A 25341-nucleotide genomic window follows, 5' to 3' on the forward strand; every position below is an offset into this window, starting at 1 on the left:
AAAATGATAAAAATTTCATTTGGGTACAGTGTTGTATGACCGCGCAATTGTCATTCAAAGTGCATCAGCACTGAAAGCTGAAAATTGGTCTGGGCAGGAGGGGGGTTTAAGTGCCCAGTAAGCAAGTGGTTAACCTTTTTTCAGTCAAGGCACCCTTTAAAAATGATCGACAATCTTGAGGCACCCCATTCTAAAATGTAAAAACGATTCCTTTACCTAATGCAGCAATGCCCACAAGTCCAAGTAGGACACCCAATGTTAGAGGTGACTTATTCTTCCAAAGCCAAGACACATTTGCAATCTGGTACTGACTAGTATTCCAATGTTTCTCTTCTCCCTCAGTTTTTCTCCTTCACTCAGCTAATGTGACCCCAAAACTGACGGAGAGGGGAAGGGGACAGTCAAACAAGGATGCTATGCAGGTGACTGACATCCTCCTCATCAACTAATGATACCATTGGTTGTTAGGATGCACAATGAAAACCTGCGACTTATGCCACATACATGCGTTCGGATTTTCTGATGGGAAATGTTTGATGGTAGCTTGTTGTCGGAAATTCCGACTGTGTGTAGGCTCCATCGGACATTTTCCGTCGGAATTTCTGACAAACAAAATTTGAGATCTGGATCTCAAATTTTCCAAAAACAAAATCTGTTGTCGGAAATTCCGATGGTGTGTACACAATTGCGACGCACAAAGTTCCACGCATTCTCAGAATCAAGCAGAAGAGCCGCACCGGCTGTTGAACTATTTTCTCAGCTCGTCGTATGCCACTGTGTTCTTGACGTTCAGAATTTCCGACAAGATTTGTGTGACCGTGTATATTACAAGGCAAGTTTGAGCCAAAATCCATCGGAAAAAATCCATGGATTTTGTTGTTGGAATGTGCGATCGTGTGTACGAGGCACAAATGTAACTAAAAGACAGGCTTCTTCCACACGCTGGTTTGTATATCCACTTTCAGACCGGACCAATTTGCTGCTCAAAGACCAGACCACTTTTTGCGATTCGGCACTGCGTCGCTTTAACTGACAATTGCGCGGTCATGCGACGTGGCTCCCAAACAAAATTGACGTCCTTTTTTTCCCACAAATAGAGCTTTCTTTTGGTGGTATTTGATCACCCCTGCGGTTTTTATTTTTTGCGCTATAAACAAAAATAGAGCGACAATTTTGAAAAAAACGCATTATTTTTTACTTTTTGTTATAATAAATATTCCCCAAAAAATATATAAAAAAACATTTTTTTCCCTCAGTTTAGGCCGATACATATTCTTCTACATATTTTTGGTAAAAAAATCGCAATAAGCGATTATTGATTGGTTTGCGCAAAAGTTATAGCGTTTACAAAATAGGGATAGTTTTATAGCATTTTTATTAATAATTTTTTATTATTTTTTTTTTTTTACTAGTAATGGCGGCGATCAGCGATTTTTATTGTGACTGCAACATTATGGCAGACACATCGGACATTTTTGACACATTTTTGGGACCATTGTCATTTATACATTAATCACTGCTATATAAATGCAGTGATTCCTGTGTAAATGACACTGGCAGTGAAAGGGTTAACCAGTGGGTGGCAGTGTAGGGGTTAAGTGTTCCTAGGGGAGTGTTACTAACTGTGGGGGGGTTGGGCTTTCATTTAGTGTACACTGATCTCTGCTCCAATCACATGGAGCAGAGATCAGCGTCACTAGTTGCTAGGCAGAATAGACAAATGTTGTTTACACAGCATTTGCTCTATTCGGCCGCTCCGTGAGACGATCGCGGGGATGCCCGCGGCGATCGAGTCCGCGGGTCCCGCGACCGGACTCACGGGGGTCTCGACCAGCGCGGGAGCGCGCCGCCGCCGGCGCGCTCCCGATGGCAGGGCGGCATCGAATATTGGATGTACCTCTACGCCAATATGCCTGCCCGTGCCATTCTGTCGACGTACATCGTCGTGCGCTGGTCGGGAAGTGGATATACAATTTTTGGGCATTTTGAAATTTTGAAGAAACCTCAATGCACCCCGGTTGAAAAAGGCACATATATACGTCAGCAAGGTGGTTCATTCCTGTGAATTGACGTACCCGTACGTTGACTCCTTTAAGAGCCATAGTAGGCCTGCGCCAGATGCATAGCAGAGAACCTGATGCGTGTGGCCTGCGGCAGCCACCCGTGGGCACAAGAGCCAGAACGGGGATTTGTGTATGTAAACACACAAATCCCTGTTCTGACAGGAGAGAAGAGACAGATCTGCCATTTGTAGTAGTTAAGAATAGCGATATGTCTCCTCCTCCAGTCAGTCCGATCCCCCACAGTTAGAAAACACTCACAAGGGAACACATTTAACCCCTTGATCGCCCCCTAGTGTTAACCCCTTCCCTACCAGTGACATTAGTAATCAGGGTATGTTTATAGCTCTGTTCACTGTATAAATGTCAATAGTCCCAAAATTGTGTCAAAAGTGTCCGATCTGTCTGCCCCAATGTCGCAGTCCCGCTAAAAATCACAGATCACCGCCATTACAAGTAAAAAAAAATAATAATAAAAATGCCATAAATCTATCTCCTATTTTGTACATGATATAACTTTTGCGCAAACCAATCAATGTACGCTTATTGAATTTTTTTTTACCAAAAATATGTAGAATACATATTGGCCTAAACTGATGAAGAAATTTGCTTTTATTTTTTTAAATTTAAGATAGATATAGCAAAAAGAAAAAAATATTTTTTTTTCTCTTTTTTTTAACAGCTTGCCGACCACGCTATAGCCGGATGACAGCTACAGCGCGGCTTGATAACTCTGGGAGGGCATACATTTACATCCTCCCAGAATCCCACCCCCTGGAGGTGCGCACCGGGAAATGTCCGCGACCACCGGGTCGAGAGGACCCAGCGAATCATGGTACACGCCCGCTCCGTCATTTATAAACCAACCAGGGTCACGTCTGCCATGTTTAGCATACTCATCTATCCATCAATACTCATCCATCCATCCATGCTCAACATACTCAGCCATCCATCCATGCTCAGCCATCCATACTCAGCATGCTCATCCATCCATCCATGCTCAGCCATCCATACTCAGCATACTCATCCATCCATCCATGCTCAGCCATCCATACTCAGCATGCTCATCCATCCATCCATGCTCAGCCATCCATACTCATCCATCCATCCATGCTCAGCCATCCATACTCAGCATGCTCAGCCATCCATACTCAGCATACTCATCCATCCATCCATCCTCAGCATACTCATCCATCCATCCATGCTTAGCCATCCATACTCAGCATACTCATCCATACTCACCATGCTCAGCCATCCATACTCAGCATACTCATCCATCCACCCTCAGCATACTCATCCATCCATCCATGCTCAGCCCTCCATCCTCAGCATACTCATCCATCCATACTCAGCGTATGCATCCATCCATCCATACTCAGCATACTCATCCATCCATCCGTGCTTAGCCATCCATACTCAACATACTCATCCATCCATCCGTGCTCAGCCATCCATCCTCAGCATACTCGTCCATCCATCCATACTCAGCGTATGCATCCATCCATCCATACTCAGCATACTCATCCATCCATCCGTGCTCAGCCATCCATACTCCACATACTCATCCATCCATACTCCACATACGCATCCATCCATCCATGCTCAGCCATCCATACTCAGCATACTCATCCATCCATCCTCAGCATACCCATCCATCCATGCTCAGCCATCCATACTCAGCATACTCATCCATTCATCCATGCTCAGCCATCCATCCATCCTCAGCAATACTCATCCATCCGTGCTCAGCCATCCATACTCAGCATACTCATCCATCCATCCTCAGCATACCCATCCATCCATGCTCAGCCATCCATACTCAGCATACTCATCCATTCATCCATGCTCAGCCATCCATCCATCCTCAGCAATACTCATCCATCCATGCTCAGCCATCCCATCCACCTCCATCCATACTCAGCCATACCCATCCATACTTAGCCGTACCCAGCTATACTGAATTCTACCCAGCCATACTCAGCCGTACCCGGACGTACTCAGCCATACTCATTCATGCTCAGTCATCCCATCCATACTCAGCCATCCCCACCCATGGCTCATCCATCCCCATACATGCTCATCCATGCCACATCAGTTATCATCCATGCCACTACATTGCCTCACAAAAGTGATGGTGCTCCCTGCGTGTTGGGCCTCTCTATATGGCCACGCTGTGGAAAAGACTCCCACATGTGGTATCGCAGTACTCAGGAGTAGGAAAATCTATTTCGGGGTGTCATTTTTGGTTTGTACATGCTATGTGTTAGAAATATTGTGTAAATGGACAGCGTTGTGTAAAAAAATGCATTTTTGTTTTTTTCAAACATTTTCCAAAAACTTGTAGAAAAAATGACACGTTCAAAAGACTCATTATGCCTCATAGATTATACATTGGGTTGTTTTCTTTCCAATGTGGTGTCATTTTTGGGGCGTGTCCTTTGTCCTGGTTCTCCGGGGCCTTCAAAAGTGCTGCATAAACATGACCGGACTTTCCGTCAGAAAAGGTCAGACAGAATCATTTCATCGGATATTCCGATCGTGTGTGGGCTTCATCAAACTTTTTTCTCAAAAATTCTGACGGACCTAGAAATAGAACATGTTTTAAATCTTTCCGAAGGAATCAATTCCTATTGGGAAAACCGATCGTCTGTATGCTATTCCGACGGACCAAAAACAACTCAAGGGCAGCTATTGGCTACTGGATAATAAACTTCCTTTTTCTAGGCCGTCATACGTCATTGCGTTCTAAATGAACAGACTTTGGTGTGATCATGTGTAGGCAAGTCCATTTCAGCGGGAACTCTGTCAGAAAGACCGTCAGAGATTCTGCTGGAAAGTCGGGTCGTGTGTACATAAGAGGTAGTCAAAAAATGATATGTATAATTTATGCTCCAAGAACGCCTGATGGCGCTCCCTGCATGTTGGGCCTCTGTATGTGGCCACGCTATGTAAATGTCTCACACGTGGTATCGCCGTACTCGGGAGTAGTAGAATGTATTTTGGGGTGTCAAATGTGCTATGCATGTGCTGTGTGTGAGAAATAACCTGTAAAGAATTATGGGAAAAAAATGACAACTTCAAAAAACTCACCATGCCTCTAACTAAATACCTTGGAATGTCTACTTTCCAAAAAGGGGTCATTTGGGGGGGGGGGGGGTATTTGTACTTTCCTGGCATGTTGGGGTCTCAAGAAATGAGATAAGCCGTCAGTAGACATGTGCATTCGTTTTCGTCCGAATTTCATGTATTTTCGTTATCGTTTGCACAGAGTCCGAAAAAACCAAAGATCCGACATAAATAAATGCTTTCTTTTAGTTTTGACACAGTTCCATACAGATAGGAGATTCGACGTGCTTCTGACAATAACAATCTGTGTCTATTGAACTTGTATCATAACAGTCCATTCACACAGGAGCAACACGACTTCCAGCACGACTTTGGGAGGCAACTTGGACACGACTTGAGTGTGAATCACAGTGCGACTTACAACACGACTTTAATGTAAAAAAAAAAGAGGCATGGGTTCCCCTTCATGGGGAACCCCGCGCCACATAAAAAAATGGCGTGGGGCCCCCCCTCAAAATCCATACCAGACCCTTATCCGAGCACGCAACCTAGCAGGCCGCCGGAAAAGAGGGGGAGACAAGGGAGCGGTCCCCTCCCCGAACCGTACAAGGCCACATGCCCTCAACATTGGGAGGGTGCTTTGAGGTAGTCCCTCAAAGCACCTTGTCCCCATGTTGATGAGGACAAGGGCCTCATCCCCACAACCCTGGCCGGTGGTTGTGGGAGTCTGCGGGCGGGGGGCTTATCGGAAAAGGACAAAAATGCCATATTTTCACTTCTCTCTCTCTCTGCACTCCTCTCCTCTCTCCCCCCACTTCTCTCTTCCCGCACTCCTCTGTCCTTTCTCCACACTCCTCTCCTCTCTCCCCCCACTTCTCTCTCCCTGCACTCCTCTGTCCTCTCTCCGGAATGCTCTCCTCGCAGTCCTCTCCTCTCACTTCTATGTCCCTCCTCCCACACTCCTTTCCTCTCTTCCTGCACTCCTCTCCTCTCTCAGTGCACTCCTTTGTCAGCTCTCCCCACACTCCTCTCTCCCCCCACTTCTCTCTCCTCACATTCCTCTCCTCTCTCCACACTGCTCTCCTCTCACTTTTCTGTTCCTTCTCCCTGCACTCCTCTCCTCTCTCCCTGTAATCCCCTCTTCTCTCTCCCAGCACTCTTCTGTCATCTCTCCCTGCACTCCTCTCCTCTCTCCCCCACACTCCTCTTCTATCTCCCTGCACTCTTCTTTTCTCTCCCCGCACTCCTCTCCTCTCTCCCCACAATTCTCTTCTCTCTCCTTACACTCCTCTCTTTTCTCCTCTCTCCCCGCACTCCTCTTCTCTCTCCCCTTCTCTCCCCCGGCACTCCTCTTCTCTCTCCCCGCACTCCTCTGTCATCTCTCCCCGCACTCCTCTGTCATCTCTCACAGCACTCCTCTCTCCTCCCACTTCTCTCTCCTCCTCTCTCTCCCCGCACTCCTCTTCTCTCTCCCTGCACTCCTGTCATCTCTCCCCGCACTCCTCTCTCCTCCCGCTTCTCTCTCCTCCTCTCTCCCCGCCTCTCTCCCCGCACTCCTCTCCTCTCTCACTGCACTCCTCTCTCCTCCCACTTCTCTCTCCTCTCCTCCCGCACTCCTCTCCTCTCTCCTTGCACTCCTCTCCTCTCTCCCTGCACTCCTCTGTTCTCTCCGCACTACTCTCCTCTCTCTCCACACTTCTCTCTCTCACTGCACTCCTCTATTCTCTCCCCGCACTCCTCTCTCTCACTGCACTCCTCTATTCTCTCCCCGCACTCCTCTCCTCTCCCCCGCACTCCTCTCCTCTCTCTCCTCTATTCTTTCCCCGCACTCCTCTCCTCTCGCACTCCTCTCTCCCCACACTCCTCTCCTCTATTCTCTCCCCGCACTCCTCTCCTCCTGCACTCCTCTCCTCTATTCTCTCCCCGCACTCCTTTCCTCTATTCTCTCCTCACACTCCTCTCCTCTCTCCCCTCCTCTCTCCCGCACTCCTCTCATCTCTCCCCGCACTCCTCTCCTCTCTCCCCGCACTCCTCTCCTCTTTCCTCACACTACTCTCCTCTCTCTCCTCTATTCTCTCCCTGCACTCCTCTATTCTCTCCCCGCACTCCTCTCCTCCTGCACTCCTCTCCTCTCTCCCCGCACTCCTCTAATCTCTCCCCGCACTCCTCTATTCTCTCCCCGCACTCCTCTCTCTAGCCTCTCACCGCACTCCTCTCCTCTCTCCCCGCACTCCTCTAGTCTCTCCCCGCACTCCTCTATTCTCTCCCCGCACTCCTCTCTCTGTCCTCTCCTCGCACTCCTCTCCTCTCTCCCCGCACTCCTCTCTCCCGCACTCCTCTCTCTGTCCTTTCCCAGTGCAGGTCACCTCTCAGACAACCTGTTAGCGGCGGCTCCATACGGGCTGATTGACGTCCCGACCGGCCACTCACAGAGCGCTCTTCAATCCCCTTACCCGCAATCTCACCAATCGCCCTGCGGGAAACTCTTAGGCTCCGCCCACGTGTTGCTCCAGGACTCCCAGAAGATTAAAGCCCTCGCTCACAGCGAGAAGCCCGGTGATCCGGAGGAGGGGAGGGAGTGAGCGCTGAGCCGGGCTGCACTCTGCTGTCTGCCTATCGCTGCTGCCTCAATGACCCCGGACGGCAGGTGAGGAATCCGCTGACCTCCCGGGACTGTCTCTCTCTCTGCCGCTCACACACCTGGAGCCAATATGACGAGCCGGGTCTCTGCTGTCAGGACACGTACTGCGCTACTGCCACTGTTGGAGCTATTGCTGCTGATCGCCACCGCGGACACCCAGCGGGGGGCCCCGGACGACTCGCACTTGACTTATGGGCCCCTAGAAGACGAGATCCTGGTGGCCAACCATGGGATCCGGGTGCCCTTCGGCAGATCTGTGTACCTGGACCCGGTTCTGGATCTGGTGATCCAAGTCCAGCCTGGAGACAAATGTCACATCAGCGTGCTGAACAATGACCCCCTATCCCAGGGACCGGGCCACCTCTCCCCCAACAGGTTCCCCTGTGAGTTCGGGGCCAGAGAAGTGAAATACTCCCACCTGGGGGCCCGGAGCCCCTCCAAGGACAGGGTGAAGCTGCAGCTCCGCTATGACACCCAGAGCCGGACCGTCATCATCCCATTCATGATCGAGGTGGAGGTGCTCTTCACCCAGCTGGAGGTGGTCACCAGGAACATGCCACTCACCGTGGAGAAGCTCCTGGGGACCAGCAACCCCATAGACAAGAAGGTCCTTGAGTTCACCTATGACAGGACGTTTGAGGTGTGCAGGATCACACCGCTGGTGGGGCTGGGGGGGCTGCCCAGGTACGGCAGGTTGCTGCAAAGTCCTGGCCACATGATGGACTGTGGGGAGTTCCTACAACAAGGTGTCCGCTACCTGCACATAGCTTCCACCCAGTCCCCCAACAAGGACTTCATACCCATGCTGGTGGAGCTGCACGACAAAGTGGGGAACCTGCTCAAACAGGAGCATTTCCAGGTCCTGGTCCGCATTAAGGAAGGCTTGGAGAACACCCAGCCCAAACCTAGCTTCATAGCCATGATGATGATGGAGGTGGACCAGTTTGTCATGACAGCCATCACCCCAGATATGCTGGCCGCCGAGGACATAGAATCTGACCCTGGGGACCTTATCTTTAACGTCACCTCCAATTTTGGGCCAGGGCAGGGGAAGATTGTCAGCACCGATGACCGCAACTTACCCATCACCTCCTTTTACCAGAGGGACCTACAAGAGCTCAGGATTGCCTACAAGCCTCCACCTGAGGACTCTGATACTGAGCGCATCTTTGAAGTGGAGCTGGAGGTGGTGGATTCTGAGGGTGCAGTGTCAGAGCCCTTCTCCTTCATGATTGTTGTAAAACCCATGAACACAATGGCTCCTGTAGTTACCAGAAACACAGGTCAGCTCTTGTTTGAAGGACAGTCTAGACCTTTATTCAGTGGCCAGAACCTGCAGATCAGTGATGAGGACAACCTGGATGACGTTCGAGTCAGTGTGTTGGCTGGGTTGAGGCATGGACAGCTTTATCTGTTAGGATCCCCTCCTGAGAGCTCCAAGTTTTTTACAGCCTCTGATCTGGACCAGGGCAGGGTTATCTATCAACATGATGGCAGTGACACCTACAGTGACAACATCATATTCCGGATGACTGATGCAAAGCATGAAGTGGAATTCCTTTTTCCAATCACGGTGGTGCCAACCGACGATGAGCCTCCTATAGTTAATGCCAACACTGGTTTGATGCTTTCAGAAAAAGAAGTGGTCCCCGTGACTCCTCTACTGTTGAGTGCTACAGATATCGACTCAGAGGACTCCACCATACGTTTTATTTTAGAGTTACCATACTCGACCCTGGGGCAAATGGTGTTGCGTCAATCTGAGATACCACAAGATCCTTCTGAATGGCAGTTCATCCCCGATCTAAAGTTGTATGAGAAGGTGGTAAGTGAATGGACTCAGCAAGATATATTGGATGGAAAATTATATTACAAACATATTGGGCCCCATAGCACCGTGCCAGTCATGGACCAGCATGTCTTTAGAGTCCAAGATGACAATGATCCTCCAAATCAATCTGGAGAGCACACCTTTGTGGTGAAAATTAACCCTATAGACGACTTACCTCCAGAACTATACCCAGGTACTACCCTCAAAATGGTAGTGCAGGAATACCATTTAACTTACTTTAGAAAGAAATTTCTGCGTTATACTGACTTAGATTCTGATGACAGGGACCTGAAGTACACCGTGACCATCCCTCCATCAGACACAGATGAGAACAACCCTGCCATTATGGGCTTCATCGTCCTTACTGAAAACCCAGATCTAGTGGTCACAGAGTTCACCCAAGCTCAGATAAACCATCATAAGATTTCCTATAAACCGCCAGACCTAGAACTTGGAATCACCCCTCGTGTTTTACAATTTCATTACACGGTAGAGGACATGTCTGGCAATTTAGCTGAAGGGGATTTTACCATATTTCTGCAGCCGGTGGACAACAAGCCTCCAAATATAATAAATACAGGCTTTACAGTGTTTGAAAGAGGAAGCCATGCTATCACAGCAGCAGAGCTCGATGCCACTGATGCTGACACAGGCAGAGATAAAATAACTTTTACCCTCACTCAGTCCCCAAGACATGGGCAAGTGCTGTACTCTAACCAAGTGATGGATGTGGGTGAATCATTTGTGTTGGATGACATCCGAAATGGGAAAATAAGCTACATGCACAGTGGTGAAGAATCTGCCAGCGATTCCTTCACTTTGGACGTAAGTGATGGGGTGCATGTCCTCACTATTATCATTAAAATCACTGTGCGGCTGGTGGATGATGAAGTGCCCAGGATCATGCTACCAGCTGGAACCATTGGCTCCTATCTTGATGTTTTGGAAGGAGGTTCAGCTGAAATCACAGCTAATGTTATCCAAGGCACAGATGCAGACACCGATGACCTCATGCTAACATTTATCGTTGAAGACCCACCTCGTCTTGGAGAAATTCTAGTCAATGGGATACCCGCTGAAAGGTTTTCCCAGAGAGACATAATTGATGGGGCAGTTATTTATTCCCACAGTGCAGGAGAAATCGGGCTACAAAAAATGGAAGACTCTTTCAATTTAACATTATCTGACCTTTCAGAGGAATGGACTGTTGGCGGTAATAGAGTTACCGGAGTGCGAGTTCAAGTTACCATTCTGCCCATTGATAACCAGGCCCCCCTAGTTACAGTAGGTGAACAGTTCACAGTTATTGAAGGTGAAAAAAATGTTATAACCTCATCAAATTTAAGAGCACAAGATACAGACACCCCTAATGATGACATTCTGTGTACTATCGTTGTCCAACCCACATCTGGATACCTAGAAAATATCTCCCCTGCACCAGGATCTGAAAAATCTAGAGCCGGGACTGCTATTAGTGCATTTACTTTGAAAGATATCAGAATAGGCCATATCTATTATGTGCAAAGCATCCATAAGGGCGTGGAACCAGTGGAAGATAGGTTGACATTCCACTGCTCTGATGGCATCAACTTTTCCCAGAAGCACTTCTTTCCTATTGTTATCATTCCAGCCAATGACGAAAAGCCAGAGATTTTCATGAGGGAATTCGTAGTTATGGAAGGAATGAGTCTTGTTATCGATATTCCAATACTAAATGGGGCAGATGCTGATATCCCAACAGATGAACTTGTCTTTTTTATCACCAAGCCACCAAAACATGGGAATATTGTTAATCAGTTCACCAATGGTACTGTGATAGTCAACAGCTTCAACCTAGAGGACATCAAAGAGAGCTCCACCATCCTTTATGAACATGATGACTCTGAGACCAAAGAGGACAGTTTTGAAATAAAACTTACTGATGGAAAACATTCAGTGGTCAAAACTGTTCTCATTATGATTATACCCGTGGATGATGAGACCCCAAGAATGACCATCAATGATGGATTGGAGATAGAGATAGAAGAAACAAAACTAATCACGAATAAAGTCCTTAAGGCTACAGATTTGGACTCTGATGACAAAACTTTAACCTTCATTTTACGTTATGGACCTGGACAAGGTTTGCTTCAAAGAAGAAAGCCAAATGGTGGACTAGAAAATATAACAATAGGTATGAATTTTACTCAGGATGAGGTGGACAGGGAATTAATACAATACCAGCACTTTGGCCAAGAGGGCATTCGAGATCTGTTCAAGTTTGACGTCACTGATGGAATTAATCCCCTTATTGATAGATACTTTTATGTTACAGTGGGAGGAATTGATATGGTCTTTCCAGATGTAGTTAATAAAGGAGTGTCTTTGAAAGAAGGAGGCAAAGTAACACTTACCACTGACTTACTTAGCACTAGTGATCTCAATAGCCCAGATGAACACTTGGTTTTTACAATCACAAGGGCCCCAGTGCGTGGGCACTTGGAGTGCACTGACTTTCCTGGTGTGCCCATCACATCCTTCACTCAGCTCCAGTTGGCGGGTAATAAAGTCTACTACACACACACATCAGATGATGAAGTGAAAATGGACAGCTTTGAATTTGAGGTCACCGACGGATATAATCCAGTTTTTCGCACATTCAGAATATCCATCAGTGATGTGGATAACAAGAAGCCAGTCCTGACTATCCATGAATTAACAGTGAGAGAGAGTGAAAATAAACTGATCACCCCCTTTGAACTTACAGTAGAGGACAGGGACACTCCAGACAAAAGGCTGAGATTTGTTATAACCCAAATACCAGTCCATGGGAAGATCCTATATAACAACAGTAGAACTGTGACCTCTTTTACAAAGCAAGACCTTAATGATAACCTGATCAGTTATAAGCATGATGGCACAGAGACTACAGAGGACAGCTTCTCCTTCACTGTCACCGATGGCACCCATACTGACTTTTATGTGTTCCCGGATACTGTCTATGAGACAAGGCAGCCCCAGATGATGAAAATACGCATAATAGCAGTGGATAATGGCGTGCCACAGATTATCGTAAACAAGGGTGCCCCAACTCTCAGAATCCTGAGTACTGGCCATTTGGGATTTTTAATTACCAACAAGGTCCTTAAAGCTGAGGACAGGGACAGTGCCCACCTTTTACTCCGTATCCGAGTCACACAAGGTCCCAGCCATGGATTCCTCATCAATACGGACAAGGGAAACCATAGCATAAACCAGTTTTCTCAAGGTAAGTCCTTTGTGGATAATGCAGATTTAGTTATGTATATTCACATTTTTGTCTGTACTGGTTATAGGCTTCATTCACACTTTGTACAAATCCAAAGTTGCACCGACTTTGGAGTGCAACTTGGATATAACTTTGGCTTTGACCAGTGATAATGGACAACTGTTGTTATAACATTCAGATACAACTTTCATGCAACTTTTGAGGGTAAACATTGAAGTCCATGGTCCTCGAGTTTCATGCAACTTTTGAAGGTAAACATTGAAGTCCATGGCCCTCGAGTTGCATGAAAGTCTGACCAAAGTATTGCATGAGATTCTTAGGCTGCGTACACACGAGCGGACAGTCTGACGAACAAAGTTTTTCGGAATTTCCGTAAGACTGTCCGCTGAAACTTGGTTTGAGCGGACAGTCCGCTCGTGTGTAGGCTTGTTCGTCAAACTAAGTTCCGCGCATGCTCAGAAAGGATTTACACGCCGAAGGTTGCATTGCAGTGTATAGGACATCGTTTTTCGAGTCCCGTCGTACGTGCCGTTCACGTCGTCGCGCAAGTTTTCAGCGGACTGTTCGTTCGTCGTGTGTGGTCAAGTCCGTTCATGCTAATTTTGAACGGACTGTTTGTCAAACTGTTTGACGAACCTAGTTGGGCGGACAGTCCGCCCGTGTGTACGCGGCCTTAAAGTCCTGCAACTTTAGGTCGCACATATATGAATAGTTATCATTGGAAAAAATGGGGAACAACTATTCATCCAACTTTGATGTCCAAAGGGGCATGACAAGTTGCACAAGTGTGAATGAAGCCTTAGGCTTTGTATATACAATATTGCAACATTTTGTTTGATGTTAAATGTAACAAGATTGGAAAGCTGTTCACTTGTTTGCTAGTATCTTATCTGGAATGTACCCAATGTGCTCCAACCCACCACAGCCTAGAATAGCATTAAAGTTCAAACAAATTAAACCTTTTCTTTTCCTAAATGTAACATTGAGAAGCTGTTAATTTGTTTGGACACTTTCCAGAAATGACAGTAGGGATGTGCTATCCACCACAGTGTAGAGTTTCAGTTCAAGCAAATAAAAGCTGGTTTGCAGGAGATGCATACAGTAATCATCATGACTCTTTCCGCCATGGAAAATAGTCTTCTACTGCTTTACCCACATTCTTTAACCACTTGAGACCCGCGCTATAGCCGAATGACGGCTACAGCGCGGACCTCCTTTTGCGGGACTACATCTATTGACGTCGTCCCGTGCACGAGCGGCCTGCGCGCCCCCTGAGTCTGAGACTCGCCTGATCACTGATCCGAGCAAAGGGTCGATCCCGACCCCTTATCACGTGATCAGCTGTCAGCCAATGACAGCTGATCATGTGATACAACGGAGCCGGTAATGCCACCCAGCAGTGCCCATAGTGCCACCCAGCAGTGCCCACAGTGCCACCCAGCAGTGCCCACAATCTGCCTCAACAAAGGTGCTGCACCCCAGTGCCACATATCCGTGCCCATCAGTGTCATCTACCAGTGCCCATCAGTGCCCATCAGTGCCACCTATCAGTGCCCATCAGTCCCATCTATCAGTGCCACCCATCCGTGCCACCCATCCGTGCCATATTATCTGTGCCCATCAGTGCCGCCTTATCTGTGCCCATCGGTGCCGCCTTATCTGTGCCTATTAGTGCCGCCTTAACTATGCCTATCAGTGCCCACCAATGCAGCCTATCAGTGCCCACCAATGCAGCCTATCAGTGCCCACCAGTGCAGCCTATCAGTGCCGCCTCATAAGCGCACTTAAATGAAGGAGAAAAATGACCTGTTTGCAAAATTTTATAACAAACTATTAAACATGATTTTTTTTTTTTTGCATCTTTTTTTGTTTGTTTAGCAAAAAATAAAACTCCCAGCTGTAATTAAATACCACCAAAAGAAAGCTCTATTTGTGGGAAAAAAATGATAAAAATTTCATTAGGGTACAGTGTTGCATGACCGCGCAATTGTCATTCAAAGTGCATCAGCGCTGAAAGCTGAAAATTGGTCTGGGCAGGAGGGGGGTTTAAGTGCCCAGTAAGCAAGTGGTTAAAACTAAAGACAACTGGTCTGAAAGTAAGTATATATAAAGCCTGTATTTTTTAGTCTGTTTAGACATTTATTTATTTTTTTGGCCTGGTGGGGAGATTTCTTTTCTCTTCCTATCCTGGAGATACAGAAGGAAGTAATTGTGAAATCTCTCCAAAGTGAGAGGCAACCCTCTTTAGGACAGTTGTCACCAGAAAAGGCATCCCATTAAAAAAAATCCCCCCTATTCCTGTTCTGGTGACAATTACACAATTTTTGTTTTTCCATCTCTTTTTATTCCAGTTAAAGTGGTCCCCAGGACAAATAGAGTGGATACATCTCCTTAGTGGGGACACAAACATCAATGAAACCCTGTCAGGTCCTCTAACCTTTGTACACCCCACCCAGAAAAAAATTTAAGTTTGCATTAGTTATACATTAAAGGGGTTGTAAACCTTTGTGTTTTTTCACCTTACTGCATCGTATGCATTAAAGTGAAAAAACACATGGCAGTGACCGCCCCCCCCCCCCCCCGTTTTACTTACCTGAGCCCCAGAACTTGACCCACAGGGACGCACTGTCTCTCTCCATGGGTTCTCGGCTCTTGATTGGATAGATTGATAGCAGCGCAGCTATTGGCTCCCACTGCTGTCAATCAAATCCAATGATGTGAGTGCCGGAGGCCGAGTCCTGCATTCAGCCTCTATGGATGGCGAATGCAGGACTCAGGAATGCGTCCGCAAGATAACCCCCCTCGGGTAAGTACTTGTCAGAGGGGGTTATCAGATGTGGGGAGGACCCGTGAGAGCCGCCGAGGGGACCCCAGAAGAGCAGGTTTAGGGCCACTCTGTTTAAAACTAGCTGCACAGTGGAGGTAAGTATGAAATGTTTGTTATTTGTATTTTAAATTTACCTTTACAATCACTTTAATAAATGCTTTTTAACTGGGGAAAGCTAAAGCAACTTGTCTGTATTGCCATACGACTGTCAATCATATTGGGCCCATGTATGTGGTATAGCACCTTGGGCTAAAACATGTGTGCCAAAATGCATGTCAGCGCATCAGCACTATGTGCATTGCTGTGCCATTGATTGCAAGTAACACTCCAACGCATTGGTGTTGATTTACTAAAGGCAAATATACTTTGCACTGCAAGTGCAGTTGCTCCAGAACTTAGTAAATGAGGTAAAGCTTCACTTTGGAAAGAATGCCCAATCACATGCAAGGAAAATAAAAAATTTAATTTTTGCTTGTGCATGATTGGATGATAGAAATCAGCAGAGCTTCCCCTCATTTCAGAGCTTCCCCTCAGATCTAGAGAAAGTAGACTTGACAGGGCACAGTATATTTGCCTTTAGTAAATGAACCACCCAGGGGCGGATCCAGAGTCTAGTCTTTGGGGGCAATTTATATGGGAAATGGCTGGTATTGGCGCTTCAATCATTACAGCGCCATGGCTGTTATGGTGTCAGGATGATTGAAGCGCATTATTTCTATGAATACATTGTAATATAAAATTAAATGGTTCAACTCACCATAATGCAGAATCAGTGGGAGCCCTGAGGGTGTCACTTGCCACGTCACTTGTCACCAAATGCGGATTTTTACTTGCCACGTCACCTGCCACACATTGCGGATTCTTACTTGCCACGTCACCTGCCACACATTGCGGATTGCCACTTACCACGTAGCCTGCAACACATTGCGGATTGCCACGTAGCCTGCTACACATTGCGGATTGTCACTTGCCACGTCACCTGCCACACATTGCGGATTGTCACTTGCCACGTCACCTGCCACACATTGCGGATTGCCACGTCGCCTGCCACCAGATGCGGATTGCCACGTAGCCTGCCACACATTGTGGATTGTCACTTGCCATGTCACCTGCCACACATTGCTGATTGTCACTTGCCACGTAGCCTGCCACACATTGCGGATTGTCACTTGCCTAGCCGCCTGCCACACATTGCGGATTGCCACGTCACCTGCCACACATTGTGGATTGTCACTTGCTACATAGTCTGCCACACATTGCGGATTGCCACTTGCCACGTAGTCTGCCACACATTGCGGATTACCACTTGCCACGTAGCTTGCCACACATTACGGATTGTCACCTACTGTGTCACTTTTCTGCTAAGGAGTTCTTTTGTTGAGTCCCAGAGTGAAGATAGGCAGCAGAGAGATGATGTAATCTCCCTGCTCCCCTGCCCCCTGGCTTCCTGATTGGCCAGCAGCCCTCCTAAGTCGCCCAGCTGCCCCCTCACCCATCCACTCAGTGCAGTCACCCGCGGAACCGGCCGCGCTGGCACCCACGGAACCGGCTGGGGGTACCCGCGGAACCGGCCGCGCTGTCATCCACTGGCCGTATTCTCGGAGGGGGCAATTGCCCCATTGTCCCCCCCCCCCCGGATCTGCCCCTGGAACCACCCTGTATATGCATTGTGGTGCATGTTGAAAAAGTCTAATGCACATTTTTTCATCCATGGTGGTGCATGGGCAGTCCATTCATAATGAGTAGGCTACCTTAATGCAACACATGGTAACATGGGCCCTAATGTATGTACATTAATGCACCAATCTGACTTTTAAGCGCTTTTGGCTTTTTTTGCCTAAACCCAATGCACCTCAATAAAAACCTATAGCCTTTTAGGGGGTTATTTACTAAAGGAAAATCCACTTTGCACTGCAAGTGCACTTGGAAGTACAGTTGCTGTAGGGGGACATGCAAGGAAAATAAAAAATGGCATTTTAGCTTACATATGATTGGATGATAAAATCAGCAGAGCTTCCGCTCATTGCAGATCTACTCCTTAGATTTAGAGCGATTGCACTTCCAAGTGCACTTTCAGTGCAAAGTGGATTTGCCTTTCGTAAAGTGGATTTGCCTTTTAGAGGCAGTCAAACTTCCTCCTGAATGCAGAAAAATCTAGGGAGGAGATTTTGGGCATAAAAACTTTAATCGCAGCTAAATGAGGCTAAATGTACGTTTAGTACTTCAGCGTTTATTCATTTCAGTGGCCAGAATAAATAAAAATTCTGGCTGATGAAATAAAATAAATGCCCAAACACCAAACGTTGCTAAACTCTACCAAACTCACCTAAACTGGTTTGAAAAATGCAACTCAGGTGAGTTTTAAATGATGATTTTCTCCTGTCGGGAGAAACAGCGTTTCCAATAAATGAGTGCGCATGAGGTCTAAGTGTGAATTGGCCTATATACACCTTCAGCCTGGGTTCACACTGCTGCGATCTCAGAGATCGCATGTGATTCGCACTGCAGACGCCGATCGCATGCGATCTCTGAGCAATGCGAGTTCAGCCATACAGTTGTATCGTTGAACTCGCATTGGATTCGCACAGAAAATAGTGCAGGGTCTTGTTTTTTCCCCGCACTACAATCGGTTCTCACCTATGCAATTCCTGTGCAAGTTCACAGTTCGCACTGCGATCTGTGGACTAAACTGGGGGGCATCATTAACTTTTTTAATGACACCCGCAGCTGTTTGCACAAGGCGGTGGGACCTGCCTGAGGGAGAGGAGTGATGTGGGAATCAATACTGTAATTGCGCTGGCTTCCGCATCGCACTAGTGTGAACCTAGGGTCACTCGCCACTTTTCATTTCCAGTTCAGGATGCATCTGATTGCTGGCTATGAAGCCATTCAAACAATTTGGGTATTAACGCTCAAAGTAGAAAGGGGTCAGAAAGGCCAGTATGGGGTCAGTATTTGTGGCTATTTGCACTGCGTAATTATTTTTTTCTCCAATAAAGTTTTATTAAAGAAAAGCATAAAAAAAAAAGCACAAAAACAGTACACGTTCCAGAGTACGTACACCACAAATACATAGAAAGAACCCAAAAGTTCAACATACGTCACATCTCTCAACAGGGGTAGGCAACCTGGGGCTCTCCAGCTGTTGTGGAACTACATTTCCCATGAGGCATTGCAAGGCTGGCAGTTACAATTACTCCCAGAGGCATGATGGGACTTGTAGTTCTGCAACAGCTGGAGGGCCCCAGGTTGTCTACCCCTGGTCTACAGCATTGTCTAATATAGACATCCCAAGTCTCCCGCGAGTTCCGTGCAATATCCTGGCTGCAGAGCCTATCCTGGGCGACATGAATGGAATGATCGGTGCGGCAGGGGGGGACTGTTGCAAGCACCGATCTCCCTGCATGGCTTTTCAGCTGACAACCACTTCTCCTCCTCTCCCTCCCGCTGCACCGATCATTCCTGCCTGTTTTCCTATGTGCTCCCCCAGGCGCTAATCCTGCCCCCCGTCCTCCTTCTCTGGCCCCCTGTGTTCTCCTCTGCCCCTCCTGTGTTCTCCGGCTCCCTGCCCTCCTCTGCCCCCCCTTGCTGCCCCGCAGCCAGCTTCCCTCCTCTCCTCTCCCGCTGGGTGCTGGGGGGATCTGTCAGGATGGAGAGCAGGGGAAGATAACTGTAAATATGTCATTTACCGGCCCCTTTATTTTCTAAAGTGAACACAGTGAGCGATCGCTACTGAAAACTGAGCAGAGTAAACTATGTGCTTCAGGTTATGAATGGAGAGGAGCCTCTGTCTCTTTTCCATTCATCTTCAGAGCAGAGAAAGGGACCGGGGAATCTCTGTCCTCAGCCCCTTTCTCTGTTTTAAAGGGGACATGTCAGGTGTCTGTTTAAACCCCTGATATCTCACCAAAGCCCACCAACAGAACTGATTGAAAAAAAATGCAATAAATATTAAAAAATTAAATTGTAAAAAAATATATAAAATAAAATAAACTATTGCCACCACTCCCCCCTTGCCCTGCCAACACTGTCCACTGCCCCAACTCCTTCCCCCCCAAAAAGCATTGTGAAAAAAAAAATAAAGAAAATGTAATTGTACAGAAATAGATACGTCAAAATACAGAAATGACACCAGCCACTGCCCTACCGATACTGTCCACTGCCACATACCCTCTGCCCCAGAAGCACTGTGAAAAATTTTTTTTTAATTTTTTTATAAACAACAAAATTGTAAAACATCATAGATAAAATTATAAAAACAAAAATCTACTGACACCATCAGCTCTACTGACTCTGTCCACTACTATTTTTGAAAAACAAAAAATACAAAAATAAATTGTAAAAAATCATTTAAAAAATAAAATTGTAAGAAAATAATAAAAATAAAAAAGATTCTGGCACTGTCCATTGCTCTACTGACTCCATCCACTGACCCCCACAAAGCATTTTGAAAAAATGAAAAAAATAAAATACAAAAAAACATTAAGTTGTAAAAAAATAATAAAAATAAAGAACTACTGACACCATCCACTGCCCTACTGACATCATCCTGCACATACTACCCACCTCTGTACACACCACTAAACTCAACTGCCTAGAAACTACTAGAAACGACCCTGTGTACATGTACTGATAAGATAACATAGAGGAAAGTTCAGGGGCAAAAAAACGCCCAACTGTTCCTGAACGTCCGTGTACCAGCCGCAGTGTACACAAGGCCTTAAAGAGGAAGTAAACCCTGATGGGTTTTACTTCCTCTTTTGCTCGCTGCAAAGTCTGCAAATGAAAAGCATAATGGGCTAGTATGCATCGCATACTAGCCCATTATGTGCCACTTATCTGCAAAAGAAGCCCCTCTTCCTTCCGGGCCACGGACTCTGGCTCTGTGATTCACCGGAGCCGCGTGATGTCACCCCCGCGCATTGGCAAGGGAGCCGAGATTAACGCACAGGCTAGGGAAGAAACGGCACTTAGTTTAGTTTCTTCCCCGCGCATGCGCCGTTGGAATTTTCAGCGGACTAAAAATGAAATATCTCCTAAACGGCGCACGTTTAGGAGATATTTCCACTACCTATAGGTAAGCCTTATTCTAGGCTTACCTATAGGTAAAAGTCCAAAAAGTGGGTTTACAACCACTTTAAGTGTTTCTAGTTCTAATTTTGCCCAAAAAGTTAGACTTTAAAATTATATTAAACAGAGAAGTGTCAATTGCCATAATTCACATAAATCATATATATAATGTCACTGTATATATATATATATATATATATATATATATTTATTTATTTATTTTTGGTGATCTGAGCTGAAAGTGGGAGATGCTCCCTGTCAAAACCAGGTACTCGCTCCCCTCTGCGCCCCCCCCCCCCCCCCCCCCGCCCAAAAAGTAATAAATGTTGCAGTGGGAGGGGATGAGGGTGCAAAAAAGTGGAGCTTCCCTTTTGGGTGGAATCAAAACAACAAAAGTTGTATAGTGTATCCAGCTTAAAGTGGAGCTTTTTTCCTGCCAGTAAATACCTTGCCTCTTTCTTGTCTGGTATGAAGCCTAGGCTTATGATATCATGCACAGCGCTCTCTCTCTCTCTGACTCTTGTGGGAATTTGCCAGGAAGGGAGAGGGGTGAGTCATAAGAGGGCCAATGAGAGCTGCAGAGCTGGAGGTGTGTCTCAGGGGAGGGAGATTTCTGCAGCATATTTGGCAAGTACAGAATCGCAGTATATATAAAATAATATGCAAAGTGGTTGGAGGGAAGCTTCAGAATGGCAAAGATGTTTTTATTACAAATTATGTGAGCAGACTAAGTATTAAGTCTTTTTTTTATCTTCTGCACCCATGTCTCTCTATTGATCAGTTATAATGGTGATATTATTGATTGCTGCTATCAAATGGACATCTACAAGGCAGACATACCCAGGGGCAATCGGACAGACCATAGAACAATTAGGGCTGGGGAAAAAATCCATTTAAATCTTGAATCGAGCTGAGAGGTCAAATCGAATCAAAATGTAACCAAATCGATTTTTTTTTCCCCACCGTGCCGGTCCTGAGTTTTTAGGCGAGGCCGCAGTTTCGGCCTAGTACGGGAGGCCGGACGCCGCGGACTAGGCCGAAGCCACTGCCTCGTCTAAAAACTCTGGCCTGCAGCTCCCCAGGATCGGCGCTGACACCGAGCCACTCCTGAGGTGCTGCGGGCAGGAGTTTTTAGGCGAGGCCACGGCTTCGGCCTAGTCCGCAAGGCCGGACGCCGCGGACTAGGCCGAAGCCACTGCCTTGTCTAAAAACTCCGGTCTGTAGTTCCCCAGGATCAGCGCTGACACCGAGCCGGTCCTGAGGTGCCGCGGGCAGGAGTTTTTAGGCGAGGCTTCGGCCTAGTCCGCAAGGCTGGACTCCGCGGACTAGGCCGAAGCTGCGGCCTCACCTAAAAACTCCTGCCTGCAGCTCCTCAGGACCAGTGTGGTGTCCATCAAAAAAAAAAAAAAACTGTATTCGAATCGCAAATCACGTTTTTATTTTTTTTTAAATCGCAGATTTTTTTTTTTTTAATCGCCCAGCTCTTAGAACAATGATGACAAATATAATGTGGTTGTAAACAGAATTAATTTTTTGAGTTGAAATTCCCCAGTAATGAGTCCTCCCTGCTCCAGGCAATGCATGAGTTAAAAAGTTAAGATCATAAATACTTGTCGCCTCTCCTAACCTCCTTGTGTGTTCAGCCATTTCTACTTAATACCAGGAAATCTCCTGTTATCAGGAAACTAGAAGTGCCATTAGTTGGAGAAATTACCATTTTTTTTTTTTTGTGTCCTTTCAACATGTATTGATCTCAGTTCTTACCTGCAAATAAGACACACGAGTTCCAGAGAATTCTGTAATATTCCAAAGTTAAAGTAGTACTAAACCCTCAGCCTTTCTAAGTTTAACATAAACATTCCCCAGTAACCTATTTGTTAAAATTCTTACCCCAGCACTTGCAGTTTACAACTTTTAATGCTACTGACTCCTGCTCTCTCAGTGCTGCTTCCCCGAACTTCTGGTCTTAACAGGAAAGAGTTGACAGTGGACAGTGCAGTCTCCAGTCAGGTGAAGGAGGAGGGAGCATCAGGGGAGTTCCTTGCCATCCAAGGGTTTTATAGGGCTGTGTTTTCTATTATGCACACAGCGTATGGAGACACAATTCTAGTCCCTGAATGCAAGGGTGACTACATAGAAAGCTGCAAGAGAGAGGAGCCACCCTGAAAAGGGAAACCTGGGCAGCAGTCATGGCACTAGTTTAAAGCGGAATTCCACCCAGAAATGGAACTTCCCGTGTCCGGATTCTTCCCCTCCCCCTTCCGGTGTCACATTTGGCACCTTTCAGAGGGGAGGGGGAGAGCAGATACCTGTCTAATCCAGGTATTTGACCCCACTTCTGGAGAAAGATCACTGCAGTATCCACAGCGATCTACGCCATGTCCGGACCACCCACCCGCTGTCTTCTGGGAGACACACTGGTCCCAGAAGACAGCGGGGGCCACTCAGAACGCACAGTGCAACTCGCACATGCACAGTAGGGAACCAGGCTGTGAAGCCACAAGGCTTCCCTTCCTGATTCCCTTACTGAAGATGGTTGCGCCTCCACCCAGAGCTGAGGGACAGGTCGGCTTCAGGTGAGGACATCGCGGGCGCCCTGGACAGGTAAGTGTCCTTATTTTCAACGTCGGCAGATTTGTAGCTGCTGACTTTAATTTTTTTGAAGTAATTTTCAAGCAAAAAAATACTGATTTTAACCTGTAAGCAACACGTGTCAGAAAAGGGTTAAAGAGGAACTGCAGTCTGCTCACATAATCTGCAATAAAACCATCTTTGCCATTCCGAAGCTTCCCTTCAACCCCTTCGCATATGTTTTTATATATAATGTGATTCTTTACTTACCAAATTTGCTGCAGAACTCTCTCTCCATGAGTCTGGCTGCAACCATTTTAACTGTGGGCAGATGAAGCTGCTGCCTGTTCACTTCCTGGATTTACACAGAGGCACACCTCCAGCTCTGCAGCTCTCATTGTCCCTCTTATGACTCACCCCTCTCCCTTCCTGGCAAACTCACAAGGGTGAGAGAAAGAGCTGTGCATGATGTCATAAGCCTAGGCTTTTTACCAGACAAGAAAGAGGAAGTGGGCTGTATATTGTATGTTAAAGCGGGAGTCCGCCGGGACTCCGCGTTTTTTGTTTTTTTTAAAGTCAGCAGCTACAAATACTGCAGCTGCTGACTTTTAAAATAGTGACACTTACCTGTCCAGCGCGCTCGCGATGTCGGCACCCGAAGCCGATCTCTAGATCGACACTCGAGTGCTGCCGCCGCCATCTTGGGTATGGGAATCAGGAAATGGAGCCTTTCGGCTTCATTTCCCGGTTCCCTACTGCGCATGCGTGAGCCGCGCTGCGCAATGAGGACGGTCCCCGCTGCCTCTGAGATCTGTGTGTTTCCCAGCAGGCAGCGGGGCACTTGCGGAAGGGGGCGGGCACTTTCGGAAAGGGGCGTAATGTACGCCCCTTTCCGCAGAGAGCTAGCCTGGAAGTGGGTGCAGTTACCTGGATTATCCAGGTAACTGCACCCCCCTCCCCCCTGAAAGGTGCCAATTGTGGCGCCGGAGGGGGGGAGGAATCCGATGAGCGGAAGGTCCATTTTAGGGTGGACCTCCGCTTTAAAACAACAATGATGAAAAAATGACTGAAGTTTTGTTGTTTGATTTCCCTTAGATTTACCTTCAGCTATATAGTGTAATGCCACATACACACAATTGGAATTCTCGTCTGAAAAAGCTCTGATGGTTTTCCCGTTGGAATTCTGACGGGATTTCGCTCAAGCTGTCTTGCCTACACACAGTCACACCAAATTCCGACCGCCAAGAATGTGGTGACGTTCAACATATATGATGGGACTAGAAAAAGGAAGTTCAATACCCAGTAGCCAATAGCTTCTGTCTCGTAGTTGATTCTGAGAATGCGTGAGTTTTTGCACGTCGGAATTGCATACACACGATCGGAATTTCCGATAGCATGTTCTCAATTTTCCCAATGGAAAAACTTTCTATCAAACTTTTGCTGGCGGGAATTCGGCCAGCTAAATTCTGATGGAGCATACACAAGGTCGCATTTTCCAATGAAAAGCTCTCATCGGTCTTTTGCTGGCCGAAAATTCCGATCATGTGTATGCGTCATAAGGGTCTGCCTGATTGCATACACATTGAAAGTGTTTAGGTGTGACCTCATATTATATGGTTTTAGTAAATCTAAAGGAAAAAATCTAAAGAAACTTGTATAGTGTGTATCCAGTCTTTAAAGTGGAGCTTCAGTCATTTTTTCATCTTTCCATCTATTAAATCCTCAGCCCTTGTTTTAGCTTTGGATATTTGATTTTATTTTGGATATTTGCATATTTTATTGTATTTTTAAAGAAACTGTATGCTCAAAAAGCGATTAAATCCAATGACATTTATTAGGGTCAGTTCACACCATAGAAATGCAGTCCAGGCATGTTCCGGATGAATGTGCGTTTTTGATGCGTTCCAATGTGTTTTTGGTGCGGTCCAGTGCATTTTTTCCCCCTCTTTATTTTCTTAACCTTAAATAAGGACACGTGTGTTCCAGTGCATTTTTTTCTGGAACTGGAAAGCATTTGGGGTGAATTAT

General features: G+C 46.6%; 1 protein-coding gene across 1 annotated transcript in view; it reads left to right on the forward strand.

Moving 5' to 3' along the window:
• Nucleotides 1-7368: 7368 nt before the first annotated feature.
• The window catches only part of FREM2 (FRAS1 related extracellular matrix 2), a 257581-nt gene continuing 239608 nt past the window's right edge, over nt 7369-25341 (forward strand). Inside the window, exon 1 of the mRNA XM_077484182.1 lies at nt 7369-12845. Within this exon, the coding sequence (XP_077340308.1) occupies nt 7838-12845 (5008 nt within the window). The 5' untranslated portion in view covers nt 7369-7837. The remainder of the gene's footprint in view (nt 12846-25341) is intronic.

This window comes from Lithobates pipiens, unplaced genomic scaffold (genome assembly GCF_037356315.1).
Source record: "Lithobates pipiens isolate NorthernLeopardFrog02 unplaced genomic scaffold, aLitPip1_a1.2 Scaffold_16, whole genome shotgun sequence".
In the NCBI taxonomy this organism is placed as follows: Eukaryota; Metazoa; Chordata; class Amphibia; order Anura; family Ranidae; genus Lithobates; species Lithobates pipiens.